Raw genomic sequence first — 17,647 nt, 5'->3', positions numbered from 1 at the left:
GAAACCAATTCACATATGTTTTTCAGAATTTCATCACTGATAGATGGTCCATACAAGATGGTCCATCTTACAATGGGGGAATGTATAAATTACCTTCCACCTATAGCATGCCCATTTCAAGAGAATGCCATCAGGCTGAAGGTATATCACTGCGGCACCAATAGTACTTTTCATAATTTATCAGCTCTTGTTAAGGAGGGACACTGGCCAAAAATGGAACTATGTCATGAAGAAAACCATCTTGACAGAGCTAAGGTACAAACATACTGGTTGTGTGAAAAGTTACCTAGTCACAACCCATCTCTCAGACATCTTCAGGACACTAACACTCATCTAATGTAAAATATATCTGCAGTTTGTCCTGGTGTGATTGACACTAGCCACATCAAACCCACAATGCCAGCACATGTTAGCAGAAAGCTGAAAAGATTAATGCATTTACTGAGTGTTCGGTTAACCCACTAATCCAGGGCTGTCAAACTCCCGGCCCATGGGCCGGATGCGTCAGGTGTCGGCCACGCCCACGCCCGGTTTAGCGAAGGGGAAAAAAAGTCCCGATGTGTCACAGGACGCTGCCATGACGACGTGAGTTTGACAGCCCTGCTCTAACCATCCCAATGCTAATAGGAAAGGAAATCACATCCAGGCAATTGGGAATATTCCTCTGATTCAGTGCCTGAGTTCACACATCATGCTAAGCCAAGTGATGCTTTATCAGAGTCTGCGATCTAAACTAGCCGGATGGACAAGCCATATTCAACTGTAACCTATGATTTATACACCATAGGGGTGGGTGGGTCACACAACATGCTTAAGCTACCACTGAACAAACCACACCTTTGCCTTGGTGCCTTCTCTTTGCATTGAGAGACTGACAGTGATTTTTAAAAGGGGCTGAAAGCGACTCGACACTTCAAACAGATTTGATAGGTTTTGGAGACCCGGGAGAGAAATATTTTCACAATTATCTTAATCGAAAGATCCTTGCAAAAATACAAACATACATTACGCTGATGCAAATTTATTTTTTTCTACAGTTCGTGATGGACGTTTGGAGACCAGTGTGTCTTCTTAGTAAAAACAGTGTTGGCCAAATATATATATATACTGTATGTATGTATGTATGTATGTATGTATATGTGTGTGTGTGTAGGTCTTTGGTTATTCGGGTTTTCTCCCGCGTAAAATTGGAAGTGTCTTGGTGACGTTTCGACAAAGTCTCATTCATCATCTTCAGGCTGGTGTTTACAGCTTCGTGCGTCTAGGAGCAATGTGTGATCGCAGCTGTTTCTTCCTTTTAACTGCTAGTGGGGGTTTGAACTGATTGGTTGGGAGCTTGGCTGTGTTCTGATTGGGTGGAGGTGTGTTCTGATTGGTTGGGGATTTGAAAGTTAAAAGGAAGAAACAGCTGCGATCACACATTGCTCCTAGAAGCAGGAAGCTGTAAACACCAGCCTGAAGATGACGAATGAGACTTCGTCGAAACGTTGCCAAGACACTTCCAATTTTATGCGGGACAACCCGAATAACCAAAGAGCTACATACAAACACCCGCGAAAACCTCAGAAAACAAATATATACATATACATACATACATACATATATACATACATACATACATATATATATGAAACCTTCTCAGGGCATCTGACTTATTGCTTTCCATCTCTGCTTCATTTCATCCTTTGGAGACGTAGAAGAAGGGTACCTAAGAGCTGCGACAACATTCAGAACAGCAGTTCAACTCCAGGACCAACCTCATGGCGTCTCATGAAACCATCTTCCTCGGTTATGCGTGACAGCTGCACCTTGTACTAAAATGGTGTACGTAGCTGGTGGGCTGGAAAGAGACCTATTATGGGCTTTATGCTGCCTACTCCTGGGTCTTTGTGAGGCACAACATTACCTCATAATTGGCATGAAGTTCGCCGATTCTCAGTAGCCTTTGCAGAGTGGCTGGGGGAGAGAGAGGGAGAGAGAGAGAGAGAGAGAGAGCAGACACAATACTTTGTGGGGGGGAAGGTCCTCCTTATAAAATCTTACGGGGCCTAATATCATTCCCTTTCCAACCGTGCTTTACGAGACTACTCAGTGCCACAAAGGCCTAATCTTTATAGCTATTCTGTTTCTCCGAGCTCTGCCTCAGCCAATAATTTAATCGAAGCTCTCATCAAAGATGGTGGACACACGCTGCGTTTTCAAACCCGGAAGGAGAGTCCATTATATGAGAGAGGCCGCTGTGCAGAAGGCCTTGCGGTTGGCCGGTGGGAAGAGCATCGCACAAGATGGGCTGTGTGTCCACTGCCCCTTTGTGAGATGACTCAGAGTCCCCGCTTCCCGTCACGTCCAAACTTCCTCCCGTCTGGGGGAGCCCTCCGTCTGCTCCATGTAATTTGGTAGCTCTCTGGTGATCTTCTTTCTTGATCTTCAGCAAGGTATCAGGGGCTTCAGGCCGACCCTTGCCATCTCGGTCTTGGGATATAACACTGAGATCTTGCTGGGAGGGGCTATAAGAAACCTGCTCAGGTACGTCTTCCCCAGGGACTGTTTCTGGTTCACATTCCTCACAGGGAGTCCTTTCCAGCTCCAGCATGTGGAGTTGGGGACCACCATCTCGGTTGGAGGCTAAGAAATCCGAATGGACAATGACCTCGGCTTCCAGTTGATTGAGGCTACTGGGTGGGTGCTCCTTTTTCACTTCATTCTTGGGAGTCAAAAAAAAAAGAAGAAGAAGAAGAATTTTTAGAACTCTAGAAACAGACAGGGCCCCTGAGATCAACAAACCCAACTCCCTGTTAATGCAAGAATCCAAATTTAAGTGAGTAGGAACATATTTCAAGAACATACCCAAGAAGCTCAAGGTAGAAACAGGAGAAAAATGCTAAGTCACCCAACGTGCCATTCTTTACAGTTGCTTAGATTAGACCAGGAGTGTCATTGAGGGCCACATCAGGGTTGTGTTTGACTTTGGGGGCCGGGGTGGGCATGGCCAGCTCGAGGTCACTCATGTTGAGGGGGCTTGTGGTGGTCCAAGTGCTCTGCCAGCGAAAACGGGCTCCCGAGCTCCCTTTTTGGCTGCAACAGCCTCCTGAAACCAGTGAAAACAGGTTGGGAGTGCTGCCTGTGGCCCTTGTGAGCTCTGTTTTCACTGGCAGAGGCACCGCGGGCCGGTTCTTCGCTGTTTCCAGAGTGGCCCTGTGTTGTGGCTCCCGCCCCCGAACCTGGCCCCATGCCCGAACATGCCTTGGAGTCGGGCCTGCTGCCAGAAAGTGACTTGGACAGTGAGAGGGAAGGGCCATCAGGACTTACTTCGGAAGCACCGGCCTCCCTGGATCAGCTCCAGGAGCCAGAAGCAGGCCAAGCGAAAGAGATAATGAGGCCTCCTTCTCCTGACTCTTCCCACCCCCCAGGCCATGCCTGCAGACCCAGCTGACAGCAATCAGGCTTGGCTCAATCCCAGGTTTCGTAGAAAGGAGAGAAGAGAACAACAGAAGCAGGGGAGGGGCAGGCCTAGGAAGTGCTGAGTCATGGAGCCACACCCCACAGGATATAAAAGGCAGCAAGAGCTGGTGTGTCTCTTTGTATCAGGCAAATCCACAGATTGACTAGAGCTGAAGGTTGTGACTCACCAGCGTCTTGGCAGCTATTGAGGGCTCTTGGCAGACGCTGGCTCTTTTGCTGCCAGAGCTGATAAGAGCCGGCTAATTAAGCCATCGTTCGGACGGAGGTGAGGAGGACATAACACCCTGCGAGCCAGATCTAAGCACGCCACGGGCCAGATTTGGCCCCTAGGCCTTGAGTTTGACACCCCTGGATTAGACCACCCATAATTATCTGAGGGACCGTCTCTTGCCAGTCACATCTACCCGACCCATCAGAGCTGGGAGGCAGGGAATGTTGCGGGTCCCATCCCTGAGGGAGATACACCTGGTGGGACCCAGAAGAAGGGCCTTCTTCGTGGTGGCTCCCTCTCTCTGGAACATCTTCTCACAGAGATTAGAATGGCTCCCACTCTAATACTCTTCTGGAAGGCGCTGAAGGCCTGGTTCTGCCAGTGAGCCTAGGGAACCCAGAGCGGGATGGAGCCCATTAAATGGCTTGTGTGGTCTGCTGCTGCCGGGTTGGGGCAGTAGGAGATGGGGCATGATTTTGTTATATTGTACTATATTTGATTCTTTTTCTTAGTTTTTATTGTTTTAAATGTGGTCTTTTGTTCTGTCAGCCGCCTTGAGTCGCCATGGGTGAATAAGCAGCAATATAAATTCAGTAAATAAATAAATAATTCTTAGCCAGGTGAACTGTGGCTAGGGTACCTTCAGAATCCTGCTATTCAGCATACCAGGAAACCACCAGGAAAGAGAAATAGAATAACAGAGTTGGAAGGGACCTTAGAGGTCTTCTAGTCCAACCCCCTGCCTAGGCAGGAAACCCTACACCACTTCAGACAAATGGTTATCCAACCTCTTCTTTAAAATTTCCGGTGTTGGAGCATTCACAACTTCTAGAGGCAAGTTGTTCCACTGATTAATTGTTCTCACTATCAGGAAATTTCTCCTTAGTTCTATGTTCTCTTAGTTCTAAGAGGCTGGGCGCTTATTTTGCTATTTTATTTTGTTGGGCCATGTACAAAATCCAGAGCAGAAATGACCCAATGATGCGCATCTTCTGAAAACAGTGCTCTGTTCAAAGCATGATAAATCCCAAAACCAGTGTGATAAGTGAAGCTGAGCACCTTAAGAGAACTTCTCCACCATCTCCATAGTTTGGTCTTTTAACGAAGTGGTGGGTCTCCATCCCACTATGGACAGAAAATGTCTCCCTGCTGGGAATACACACCGTGACAACCTCGTAAACCAGAGCTTGCAACAAGAGCTTCTGTCCTCCATTGGAAGCCATCTTCAGTGATCCATTCAAAGCCATGGTGGGCTCTTTCGGAATGGAGACCCCGTAGCCGGCGATGCTGTTTGTCCAGCTGTTCAGCGATTTCTCCCATGGAGGCTGCAGAATCAAAAGAAAAGGCACATTATCTCTGATCCCACACTGGCATTTATCTACTTAAAGCTGTTTTATTTGCTCTTCCTTCTGATTTTAATTTCACAGTGCTTCACAAGAGTGCTCAGCATAATATAGAATAACATGATCACAGCTTCATTTTAAAGACAAAAGACCTGGATAAACACAAAAAGGCTTTTGGCTAGGAAAAGCACAACACGGAATCTGGAAAAACTCTCAAAACAGCTGCAATCACACATTTCTCCTAGAAGCACGAAGCTGTAAACACCCAGCCTGAAGATGACGAATGAGACTTCGTCGAAACGTCGCCAAGACACTTCCAATTTTACGCGGGAGAAAACCCGAATAACCAAAGACATACATACATACATACATACATACATACATACATACATATATAATTTCATTTCCTCTAGTTGGCAACTATTGTATTTCTGGAAGATACTAAAAGAACAACTTCAGCAGAAGACTTTAAATACACAACTTCATTAGAAAGGAAATCTGAAATAGGAAGATTTGGGAATTGAGGATTCAAAGAATTTAGAGTTTCGAAGTTAAGCACCTGTATCTTGAATTGGTGGAGAAGGGGTAAAATACTTTGGAAAGTGGTATAAAAATTGAGGTATTGTGGTTGCTGCTGCTGATTTTCTGTCTTATTTTGAAACTCAAAAACTTCTTCAAGGATAATGGATAGTAACACAGCTGAAGGTTGGAGGCAGTGGAATACTGTAACCAAATTGTCACTGTTCAAAAATTATAGAAGCATATATACATGTATGAAAAGTCTTCATATCTACAATATTTTGTCTGGTTTTACTTTCTGTTTCTTTTGCCTTTTTCTGTTAAGTCAAAAAAATAAAAGCCATTGTTTTATAAAAAGAAATGCAGCCAACTGAGCAGAGTGTGTATGTGTGCATCAGTGGTGGGATTCAAATTTTTTTACTACCGGTTCTGTGGAGGTGGCTTGGTGGGCGTGGCATGGCTTGGTGGGCATGGCTTGGTGGGCGTGGCAGGGGAAGGATGCTGTAAAATCTCCATTCCCTCCCTACTCCAGGGGAAGGATACTGCAAAATCCCCATTTCCTCCCAATCAGATGGGACTCAGGAGGTAGAGTATAGATGGTGGTGGGGCCAGTCAGAGGTGGTATTTACCGGTTCTCCAAACTACTCAAAATTTCCACTACCGCTTCTCCAGAACCTCTGGGGTGTGTGTGTGTGTTTGTGTGTGTGCGTGCACACACACACACACACACACACACACACACGCACACGTGCTTGCAAACAACTTTCAAGATGGAAAAGTCTCCTGCTTGTCCCCATGAAGTGCAAAAAGCAGGAAAAACACAAAGACACACAAACACACACACACACACACACACAATGATGTTTTAGCAGATCAACTTTCAACTTTCAGCAGCGCAGTTGCTTCCCTCTAGCGGCTACACAATTGTAGGCAGGATTTACTGCATTTAGTGCCGGTTGTGTGCATTTGTGCTTACAATACATTTATAAATGCTGGACTTGGACGTTATAAGTGGACCTTTTAAATGGGCAAAGGAGTGGGAAGGGTGCCAAAAAAAAGGGGGCAGGGCAATTGAAGGCAATATAGGTAGTTCTTATAACCATTCGTTTAGCAACCATCTGAAGTTATAATAGGTAAAAATAAAGATTTCCCTTGTCCAGTCATGTCCGACACGAGGGGGCAGTGCTCATCTCCGTTTCTTAAGCCGAGGGAACCAGGGTTGTTGGAGGAGATTTTCGTGGTTACAGTAGTGGCCAAAATTGTGGAAACCGTTTGGGAAAAGTGTATTTTCCAAAACTAGCTAATAACACCATTTTTTTTTGGAGTAATAGTACCATAAAATTATATGCTGTATCAATGGAAAGATAATTTAATCAATAATGCAATGCAATAATTTTTATGAAGGATTTGCTATTAGAATAGCAGTTGCAGTATAAAGAAGAAAAGTGAAACACGTAGAAAAAACGAGATATACAAAAATTATCCCCATATCAGTTAATAGTTAGTTGGGTAACCTTTAGCATGAATTACAGGCTTACAATGTCTTCCCATGGAGTGAACCAAGTCTTTTAGTTCTGCAGCTGTTATCATGTGAAATCAAGATGGAATGATGGCTTCTATTAACTTTTCCCAAAAAGGTTCCACAATTTTGGCCATTACTGTATGTAGCCAGCATGGCTAAACCCTAAAGGTGCACAGAGCAGCATTTGCTATTTGGGATAGACAATCTACAGGATCTACATGAGAAGAATGGGGGTTCCCATAGAACACAATGAAAGGACCATGGCCATACCTGTAGAGATTATATACGTGCAGGTTGTTTAGTTGGCAGACCACTAGCAGCTGAACCATGTGAATTTTAGTCTCCTGCCTCTGACTCATTCCCAGGGAATCTCTGCTCTCGGGAGGAACCTGACACACACTGGTACCAGCAGATGAAAACAGAGAAATCATTTTAGGTATCTATCTCAGCTTAGCACTCATTGAATAGGCAGTACCTCAGCCAATCATATATTGTTTCACTGTATAAGCATGCATCTTCACTGACCTATCATGATGTTACAATCATGTATCCCCTTGCATGAATTATAACAAAAGGGAGCTTTGGATTTGACTCTGGGCTCTCATCCCGAGGAAGAACGTGTGTTTGACTCTTACATCATGAGAGATCACCACACATACCTTTATTGGGATGTGGCCCACATTGTCCTCCAGAGGATGACCACGGATGAGACCACGGGCTTCGGTCAACTCTGCGCAATCACTCGGAGGCGAGGGAGCACCGTCAGATAGGGGAGCCATAAGGGACTCCATTTCGTGGGAAGTTGAAGGGATTACTGAGAGAGGCACTGCCTGTCGGCTCCGGTGGTGGTACATATGACTTCCTGAAGCTTGGGAATCCAAACCAGGCATAGATTTCCTATCGAAAAGGAACAAGACAATTATTGCTCACCAAGAACACCATAGTCCCTGGTCCCAGGCTGTTCACAAGCCTGTAAAGGAAGTCATGATCTTAGTAGCAAATGCCGCTCGTAATGATGGTGGAGATTTGTTATGTAGTTTCTTGTAGTTTTGTTTATTCATATTTGACGGCTTGCTGGTATTGAGTTTTAACTGCAAACCTCTAATCTCCGATTCTCTGTCCAATCTGGTGGCTTATACCTCCTTTTCATAATAGTTGCCATCATATATGTTGTGACCCAGGTTCCTGGACCCGGACTCCTGGACTTGGATGATTCAGAAAGTGAGGGAGAAGACCTGGCAAGCCCTGCTTCTCTTGAGCCCTCTCCCTCCCTGGCACCCACTCAAAGGGAGGAGGAGGGGCCGGCAAGGCCTGATTCTCTCGAGCCTTCTTCTGATTTGGCAACGCCCCAAGAACAGTTTTGGAGTGATGCAAGACTGCGCAGACGTGACCGGCGCGCGCAGCAGAAGCAGCGTTGGGATAAAGCCAAGGAATGATGGTCATGCAGTGACATCTGCAGAGACTATAAATAGGAGGCGGGACTTCCTGGTTTTTTGTCTTGGACAAAGCAATGAATTTGCGCGGGCAAACTGTATCAATGGAGGGAAGAATACATCCGTGAGTAATTCTGGCCTTATCTATAATTTCCTCGTTATCTCCAGAAACTTGGCAGGCCCGTGGGTAGACGTGGCCAGGACATTTATCTATGTAAATAAAGTAGAAGAGGAGGCCTTTGACTGACTCTTTCTTGGAAGTATTGGGGGAGGGAAACAGAACAATATAGAATACAGTATAACAGAGTTGGAAGGGGCCTTGGAGATCTATAGTCCAACCCCTTGTCAAGCAGGAGACCCTAAACCATTCCGGACAAATGTGTTGTGGCCCACCAGTGACCAGCAGAGCCAGACAGTGAGGAGGTTGGCGAGGAACATGGGCCAGTCCTGGAGTCTGGGGAAGGCTCGGACAAGGGCTCTGCGTCAGAGGCAGAGAGGGGGCCAGGGCCATCTGGTAGTTATGTGCTGCCTCTGGAGCCTCCGGAATCTGACATCAGTGAGGCAGAAGAACAGTGTGAGCCTGTTCCCAGTGTGTGCATGTGCAGAGCTGCCGGAAGGCAAGAACAATTAAGGGGAAAAAGGGCGACTCAGGAGTAAGGCTTGGAGATGATTGGTTCCTCCCACAAAACATAAAAGAGACGTGAGCCTTTGCAGGAAGCAATTCGTTCATATAGTCAATTCAAGCTCTGAAAAGCCCTGTTTGACTCTGTGCTCCATTTGGCCGTGAGTAACTAATTGACAATTAGGTCTCTGGCAGCATTTCAAGGGAGATAAAGGTGGGTGCTTATCAATCTTAACCCGGAAAGACTGTGTCAACTAGAGTAAATATCTGTCAGAATCTTTACAGATTGTTTGTGAATCATTATGGGCTGTGAATGACCATAATTCACAGCCGTCTCAATAAAAGAGGGTTTTTGGGACTTATTATTATTATTATTATTATTATTATTATTATTATTATTATTATTATTATTATTATTATTATTATTATTATTATTATTTATTCGATTTTTATACCGCCCTTCTCCCGAAGGACTCAGGGCGGTATACAGCCAAGGTAAAACAAACAGTGCAATATACAATTAAAATACGAATTAAAAAACTTATTACATAATTGGCTTAAAAACTTTGGAACATATAAAACTAAAACCCATTAAAAATTAATAATAAAAAATTTAAAACCAATAAAATTTAAGCCAGCCCCGCGCGAATAAATAAATGTGTTTTCAATTCGCGGCGGAAGGTCCGAAGGTCAGGTATTTGGCATAAACCCGGGGGAAGTTCGTTCCAGAGGGTAGGAGCCCCCACAGAGAAGGATCTTCCCCTGGGGGCCGCCAGCCGACATTGCTTGGCGGACGGCACCCTGAGAAGTCCCTCTCTGTGTGAGCGTACGGGTCGGTGGGAGGCATGAGGTAACAGCAGGCGGTCCCGTAAGTACCCAGGCCCTAAGCCATGGAGCACTTTAAAGGTAGTAACCAAAACCTTAAAGTTCACCCGAAAAACCACAGGTAGCCAGTGCAGTCTGCGCAGGAGTGGTGTTATGTGGGAGCTACGTGAAGCTCCCTCTATCACCCGCGCAGCTGCATTCTGGACTAACTGAAGCCTCCGGGTGCACCTCAAGGGGAGCCCCATGTAGAGAGCATTACAATAATCCAAGTGGGAGGTAACGAGCGCATGAGTGACTGTGCACAAGGCATCCCGATCAAGGAAGGGGCGCAACTGACGAACCAGGCGAACCTGGTGGAAGGCCCTCCTGGAGACGGCCGTCAAATGATCTTCAAACGACAGCTGTTCATCCAGGAGAACACCCAACTAACTAAGATTGTTGATTTATGCTTTCTCAGGAAGCCTAGGTCAAAACAAAATGGCTGTGCGGTTTCTTCTTGAAAACCTCCATTGATGGAGCAGCCACAACCTCATAACATAACATAACGTAACATCAGAATTGGAAGGGACCTTGGAGGCCTTCTGGTCCAACCCCCTGCCCAGGCAGGAAACCCTACACCATCTCAGTCAGATGGTTATCCAACATTTTCTTAAAAATTTCCAGTGTTGGAGCATTCACAACTTCTGAAGGCAAGTCGTTCCACTTATTAATTGTTCTAACTGTCAGGAAATTTCTCCTTAGTTCTAAGTTGCTTCTTTCTTTGATCAGTTTCCACCCATTGCTTCTTGTTCTACCCTCAGGTGCTTTGGAGAACAGCCCGACTCCCTCTTCTTTGTGGCAGCCCCTGAGATATTGGAACACAGCTATCATGTCTCCCCTAGTCCTTCTTTTTGTTAAACTAGACATACCCAGTTCCTGCAACCGTTCTTCATATGTTTGAGCCTCCAGTCCCCTAATCATCTTTGTTGCTCTTCTCTGCACTCTTTCTAGAGTCTCAACATCTTTTTTACATCGTGGTGACCAAAACTGAATGCAGTATTCCAAGTGTGGCCTTACCAAGGCATTATAAAGTGGTATTAACACTTCATGTGATCTTGATTCTATCCCTCTGTTTATGCAGCCCAGAACTGTGTTGGCTTTTTTAGCAGCTGCTGCACACTGCTGGCTCATATCTAAATGGTTATCCACTAGGACTCCAAGATCCCTCTCACAGGTACTACTATTGAGCAAGGTACCACATATACGGTACTGGTGCATTTTGCCTCTGGAGGCAAGTCGCTCCACTGATTAATTGTTCTCACTGTCAGGAAACCTCTCCTTAATTCTAGGTTTGAACTCAGTTGTTAAATCAAGACAAATCATTTCCAGTCTTCAAGAGGAAAAAAAAACAAACCCAAGTCCAACCTCATTTTGAAAAGCACCTTTGGGACACGACAGAGTCCAGTTTCTGCTTGGTTGACTTGTTTTCACAGGGGGGTGGGGGCATTTAAAAGGTGAAACGATCCCTCCCAACATACATCTTTTGATAGGGCACCGTCGATTCCACGCTTCCCAATTCTTTGACAACATTCACCCTTGAACTGGGGCAGAAGCCTAACGAGGCGGAGAAGGCAGACAAGTGGCCCCAAGTGGGCCGGAGATGACATCAACCCCAAGACTTACTTCAGGTAATTGTTGCGAAAGCTGGCACAGGCACAGAAGACGATGCAGAGGAGGCAGATGGCTACCGTGACCCCAGTGACTGAATGAACTAAGATATCTGCAGGTGGAGGACAAAGGAGAACATGAAAGCAGAGAGGAAGACTTCCTACTTTCCTTCTAACAACCATCCCGGAAGGTAGGCTGGGCAGAGAGAGAAAGAGAGAGAGAGAGGGAGGGAGGGACTGGTAAAAACCTCCTCATGAACTTCTGTTGATGTGGAAGGACCTGATCCCGAATCCCCATGATGGCAATTCCATGTCAAGATATACCACAATGGTTCTCTAAAGTGTTAAACTTCTATTCTGTTCTGTTCTGTTCTATTCTACTGTTATTTTGTAATTTTGTTCTCTTCTCTCTCTTCTCTTCCTATTCCTATTCCTATCCCCTCTTCTTGTTCTATTCTATTCTATTTTCCTATTCCCATTCTATTCTATTTTCCTATTCCGATTCTATTCTATTCTATTCTATATTCCTGTTCTGTTCTACTGTTCCTATTCCTGTCCCTCTTCTAGTTCTAGTTCTAATTCTATTCTATTCTATTTTCCTATTCCATTCTATTCTATTCTATTCTATTCTATTCTATTCTATTCTATTCTATTTTCCTATTCCCATTCTATTCTATTCTATTCTATTCTATTTTCCTATTCCCATTCTATTCTATATTCCTGTTCTGTTCTGTTCTGTTCTACTGTTCCTATTCCTATCCCCTCTTCTTGTTCTATTCTATTCTATTTTCCTATTCCCATTCTATTCTATATTCCTGTTCTGTTCTGTTCTGTTCTGTTCTACTGTTCCTATTCCTGTCCCCTCTTCTAGTTCTAGTTCTAATTCTATTCTATTCTATTTTCCTATTCCCATTCTATTCTATATTCCTGTTCTGTTCTGTTCTGTTCTACTGTTCCTATTCCTATCCCCTCTTCTAGTTCTAATTCTATTCTATTCTATTTTCCTATTCCCATTCTATTCTATATTCCTGTTCTGTTCTGTTCTGTTCTGTTCTACTGTTCCTATTCCTATCCCCTCTTCTAGTTCTAATTCTATTCTATTCTATTCTATTCTATTTTCCTATTCCGATTCTATTCTATATTCCTGTTCCGTTCCGTTCTGTTCCGTTCCATTCCATTCTACCGTTATTTTGTAATTCTCTTCTCTTCTCTTCTCTTCTCTTCTCTTCTCTTCTCTTCTCTTCTCTTCTCTTCTCTTCTCATTCCTATTCCCAGTCCACCCCACCCCTGCCCTCCCTACTTTTTAAGGTGGCAAAAGAAACCATCAGCCGTTACCTGTGAATCCCTCTGGCAAGGTCTGTACATCTTTCACGCTAGAATATGGTCCTGATCCTATAACCGTCTTGGCTCCCACCTTGAAGAAATATCTGGTGTTGCTCTCCAACCCATCAACTTCAGCGCTGAAGGTGCTGCCTGAAGAAGAGAGGAATTCTGGATGTGGCATCAGATTCCAATATTCCAGCCCCAAGGTTGCAACTGCTTTCTTCTTGCCCAGAGGACCCATGCTCCCCAGGGAAATACACATGGGGGAGCTCAAAAAAGTAATGCCCATAAAAAAATAACAGAATAATAGAATTGGAAGGGACCTTAGAGGTCTTAGTCCAACCAATGCTCGAGCAGAAGACCTTATACCATTTCAGACAAATGGTTGTCCAGTCTGTTTTTGAAAACCTCCTGTGTTGGAGCACCCAGAACTTCTGGAGACAAACTGTTCCACGGATTAATTGTTCTCCTTGTCAGGAAATTTCTCCTTAGTTCTAAGTTGCTTCTTTCCTTGATTAGTTTCCACCCGTTGCTTCTTGTCCTACCCTCAGGTGCTTCATCCATTTGTATATTATATACAAAGTCAACTTATTGCCCCCAACAATCTGGGTCCTCATTTTACCTACCTTAAAAAGGATGGAAGGCTGAGTCAACCTTAGGCCTGGTGGGACTTGAACCTGCAGTAATTGCAAGCAGCTGTGTTAATAACAGACTGTCTTAGCAGTCTGAGCCACCAGAGGTTGCTTCTCTCCTTGATTAGTTTCCACTCACTGCTTCTTGTCCTACCCTCAGGTGCTTTGGAGAATAGCTTGACTCCCTCTTCTTTGTGGCAGCCCCTGAGATATTGGAAGACTGCTATCATGTCTCCCCTAGTCCAATCTCTTTCCATTTATGACTGTATGACTATAACTTGTTGCTGGCAATCCTTATGATTTATATTGATATATTGACCATCAATTGTGTTGTAAATGTTTTACCTTGATGAACGTATCTTTTCTTTTATGTACACTGAGAGCACATGCACCAAAGACAAATTCCTTGTGTGTCCAATCACACTTGGCCAATAAAAAATTCTATTCTATTCTATTCTTCTTTTTATTAAACTAGACATACCGAGTTCCTGCAACTGTTCTTCATATGTTTTAGCCTCCAGTCCCCTAATCATCCTTGTAAATGGCTGGGGAATTCTTGGAGTTAAAGTCAGTGGTGAAATCTGAACCGGTTTATTACTGGTTCTCTGGCTGCGCATGCGCGTTGTGCTCAGGCATGCGCAGTGCGCACCACGCACCAAATGCAAAGTGCATGTACGTCCACATGCATTGCACGCCAAAAGGAGGCAAGGGGTAAGTATGTGCACAGGGGTGGTGGTGGTGATCAACTGTGGCGCACAATCTTTTTTTTTACTTTTAAAAGCATTTTTTTACAACCTATTCGGCCAAATAGGTTGGGGAAAAAATGCTTTTAAAGATAAAATATTGGGGATGCTCGACTGCCATTTCAGAAAGAAAAGGAGAGAGAAGTAGAAGGAGGGAAGAAAATAAGTAGGAAAGAGTAGAGAAGGAGGAGGGGAATAAGAAGGTTAGATAGGGTGGAAGAAGGGAGGAGTGGAGAAGGAGGAGAGGAAGTAGTAAAGCGAAGGAGATGAAGGATGTGAAAGTAGTAGAGGGTAGAGAGGGAGGTTGTGAAGAAAGGAAGTGGCAGTCGGGCAGGCCTGAATCAGTAATAAATGAAAATTAATGATTAATGATGGATAATAGTTTGCACATAAATATGATGTTGGAAAATGGAAATAAAAATTATTTATATATATATAAAAAAAGATAAAATAAAAAAGGCTCTGATGGTCAGCCAGCTCAGCTGTGATCGTCAGAGCCTTTTTTTTTACCTTTTAAAAGCATTTTTTAAAAAGAAGCGGCGAGTGGGCAAGCGAGCGACCAGGTGATTGGGTGGGCATGGGCAGGGGCGGGTGGGGGGCAGGGATTTTTGCTACCGGTTCTCCGAACCACCTGCCACCATCGCTACCTGTTCGGCTGAATCCGGTCCGAACCAGGAGCATTTCACCCCCGGTTAAAGTCCACAAGTCATGCTACTATCTTGTCACCCCTAGTCCTTCTTTTTTTTAATTGAACTTAAACTTTGATCCCAGGATTGTTTTATATTTTATTTTATTTATTTATTTATTTTTCACATAGTATATATAAGCATAAGCATGAAATAACTATACAATATATAAGCATATATACGAGTATGAGCAGTGGTGGGATCCAGCCAGTTCGCACCACTTCGGGAGAACCAGTTGTTAACTTTCTGAGCAGTTTGCTGAACTGGTTGTTGGAAGAAACCATTAGGGCAGAGAACCGGTTTTAAAATATTTGAATCCCACCACTGAGTATGAGTATGTAATAATATATTAATTGGATATAATGAAAGGAAACAATAGGACAGGAACGGTAGGCATGCCTGTGCTCTTATGCACGTCCCTTACAGACCTCTTAGGAATGGGGTGAGGTCAATAGTAGACAGTTTTTGGTTAAAGTGTTGGGGATTTTGGGAAGAGACCACAGAGTCTGGTAGTGCGTTTCAAGCATTAACAACTCTGTTACTGAAGTCATATTTTCTGCAGTCAAGATTGGAGCGGTTCACATTAAGCTTAAATCTATTGTGTGCTCGTGTATTGTTGCAATTGAAGCTGAAGTAGTCTTTTTTGTAACTATGAATTGTGGCCAACATCTTGAATTTTGGATCTCTCCTGCTCCCTTCACAGACAACTCTGGATGTTTCTGTGCATCTTAGGACCCAGTGCTTACCCTCTTTGGTCAAGAGAGTCCACATCTCATCCGGCTGGCTGCAGTTGGCGTTGTAGAGAATGACATATTCCACAATGATGCCATTCGGTTCCAAGGGGGGACACCAGTAAAGCTGGACCGCATATGGGTTGATGGGGTGTAACCGCAGGTCGGAAGGGGGAGTGGAGGGCCCTGCAGGAGAACAGCAGAGGCAGCTGTCTGGATGAGCCTCTGAAACGCTTCCCGCCCCCACGTTCCCTAATAAGTCAAATCAAATCAAATCAAATCAAATCAAATCAAATCAAATCAAATCAAATCAAATCCAGTCCTAAGGCCAGATATAAACAAAGATAAAATAAAAGTATTATATCCATATCTCTATCTATCCTATCTATCTATCTATTTTCTGTCCATCCATCCATCCATCCATCCATCCATCCATCCATCCATCCATCCATCCATCCATCTGTCTATCATTGTGATGGCGAAGCTATGGCATGCATGCCCAAAGTGGCACACGAAGCCATGTCACCCGGCATGCGTGGCATTGCCTGTTTGTCTTCTAGGTTTCTGGCGCGTATGCGCGCGCGATGATCAGCTGTTATTCGCGCAAGCGGCAGTGCTGAAAACTGGTGTGCGCATGCACGCTGGCCCACTGATTGTTGGGTGTGCATGCGCGCCAGAACCTGGCAGTTTGGCTTTTCTGAAGCATGATCCCTTTGTGAGCACGGCAGTCCCAAAACGTTAGCTTGCGCTTGTGTGCCGGCCAGCTGCACATGCATGCGCTCTAGAACCTGGAAGTTCGGCTTTTCCAGAGCGCAATCTCTTTGCGCACGGCAGTGCCAAAAATGGCCTGTGCATGCGCGCCGGCCAGCTGTTTGTTGGGTGGGCATGCGCTCTAGAATCCAGAAGTTCAGCTTTTCTGGAGCGTGGCCCTGACAAGCGTGCACAACGTTTCCGCGGAACCTTTTCAGCACTCAGTGCTGAAAAGTTTGCCATCCCTGGTCTGTCATCTACCTATCATGCGTCTAAATAAATCAAAACAACCATCCCCATAAATTTGCTCCTTTCTGGAGGTTGACAACTCTGGGAGATGAAGCAGGTGAAGGCTAGGAACGGGGACTTTTTGGTAGCAACTCCCTGATAACAAAGAGACAAATACAACTAAAACAAAATTTGTCCAAAAAAATGCAAACGAAAAAGTTTATAAGTTGGGGAAATGTTTTTTTTTTTACCCAACATCTATATTAATAATCTTCCATTCAGGGGCATCTATGGCGAGAGAGGTGTGTGTGTGTTTGTGTGTGTGAAAACGACAAGATGGAACCTTAAAGGAGTAGGGCTCCTATTGCACAGTTGCAGATTTTGCTGCTAAGGTTATAGAGTTTCTTTTTCCCCATTTGGAGAGAATATTTAAAAATCTGCTCAAGCTCTCCTTTTTTATCGCTCGGATTTTAATCGGTTTTATCTGTACTAGCAACTGTTGTGGGTATTTGGATATAGAAAAGGCTTACATATAAACTTTTTGAAATTGGTGATTATAGAAATAATAATATTATAATATAATATAATATAATATAATATAATATAATATATATTAATATAATATAATATAATATAATATAATATAATATAATATAACATAACATATAATATAATATTATATAATATATAATATATAATATAATATAGTATTATATATAATATATAATATATAATATAATATAAATAAAAATAATAAAATTAAAAATAATAAAATTAAATAAAAAATTAGATAAATAATAAAATTAAATAATAAACTGAAGTAATAAATGAAATAATTAAATGAAATAAAATAATAAATAAAATATCACAAAATAATGAAATAAACTAAATAATAAAAATAACATAAAATAATGAAACAAATAAAATAAAATAACAATTAAAAATAAAATAACAATTAAAAAATAAAATAA

The 17,647-nt window shown here is 43.5% G+C and overlaps 1 protein-coding gene across 4 annotated transcripts in view; it reads right to left on the bottom strand.

Annotated features, from left to right (window-relative positions):
- Positions 1 to 1,263: 1,263 nt before the first annotated feature.
- Positions 1,264 to 17,647, bottom strand: part of IGDCC4 (immunoglobulin superfamily DCC subclass member 4) — a 105,425-nt gene continuing 89,041 nt past the window's right edge. For 3 of the 4 annotated variants that reach the window (XM_058156557.1, XM_058156558.1, XM_058156560.1), the window contains exons 16-21: positions 15,714 to 15,950; positions 12,919 to 13,056; positions 11,600 to 11,696; positions 7,717 to 7,954; positions 4,837 to 4,998; positions 1,264 to 2,704 (exon numbers count right to left, since the gene is read on the bottom strand). In XM_058156557.1, coding sequence (XP_058012540.1) covers positions 2,171 to 2,704; positions 4,837 to 4,998; positions 7,717 to 7,954; positions 11,600 to 11,696; positions 12,919 to 13,056; positions 15,714 to 15,950 — 1,406 coding nt within the window. In that variant the 3' untranslated portion in view covers positions 1,264 to 2,170. The remainder of the gene's footprint in view (positions 2,705 to 4,836; positions 4,999 to 7,716; positions 7,955 to 11,599; positions 11,697 to 12,918; positions 13,057 to 15,713; positions 15,951 to 17,647) is intronic. The other variant, XM_058156559.1, reaches the window with a different exon arrangement.

Source organism: Ahaetulla prasina, chromosome 13, assembly GCF_028640845.1.
Source record: "Ahaetulla prasina isolate Xishuangbanna chromosome 13, ASM2864084v1, whole genome shotgun sequence".
Taxonomy (NCBI): domain Eukaryota; kingdom Metazoa; phylum Chordata; class Lepidosauria; order Squamata; family Colubridae; genus Ahaetulla; species Ahaetulla prasina.
This window is presented reverse-complemented; position numbering and strand designations above follow the sequence as displayed.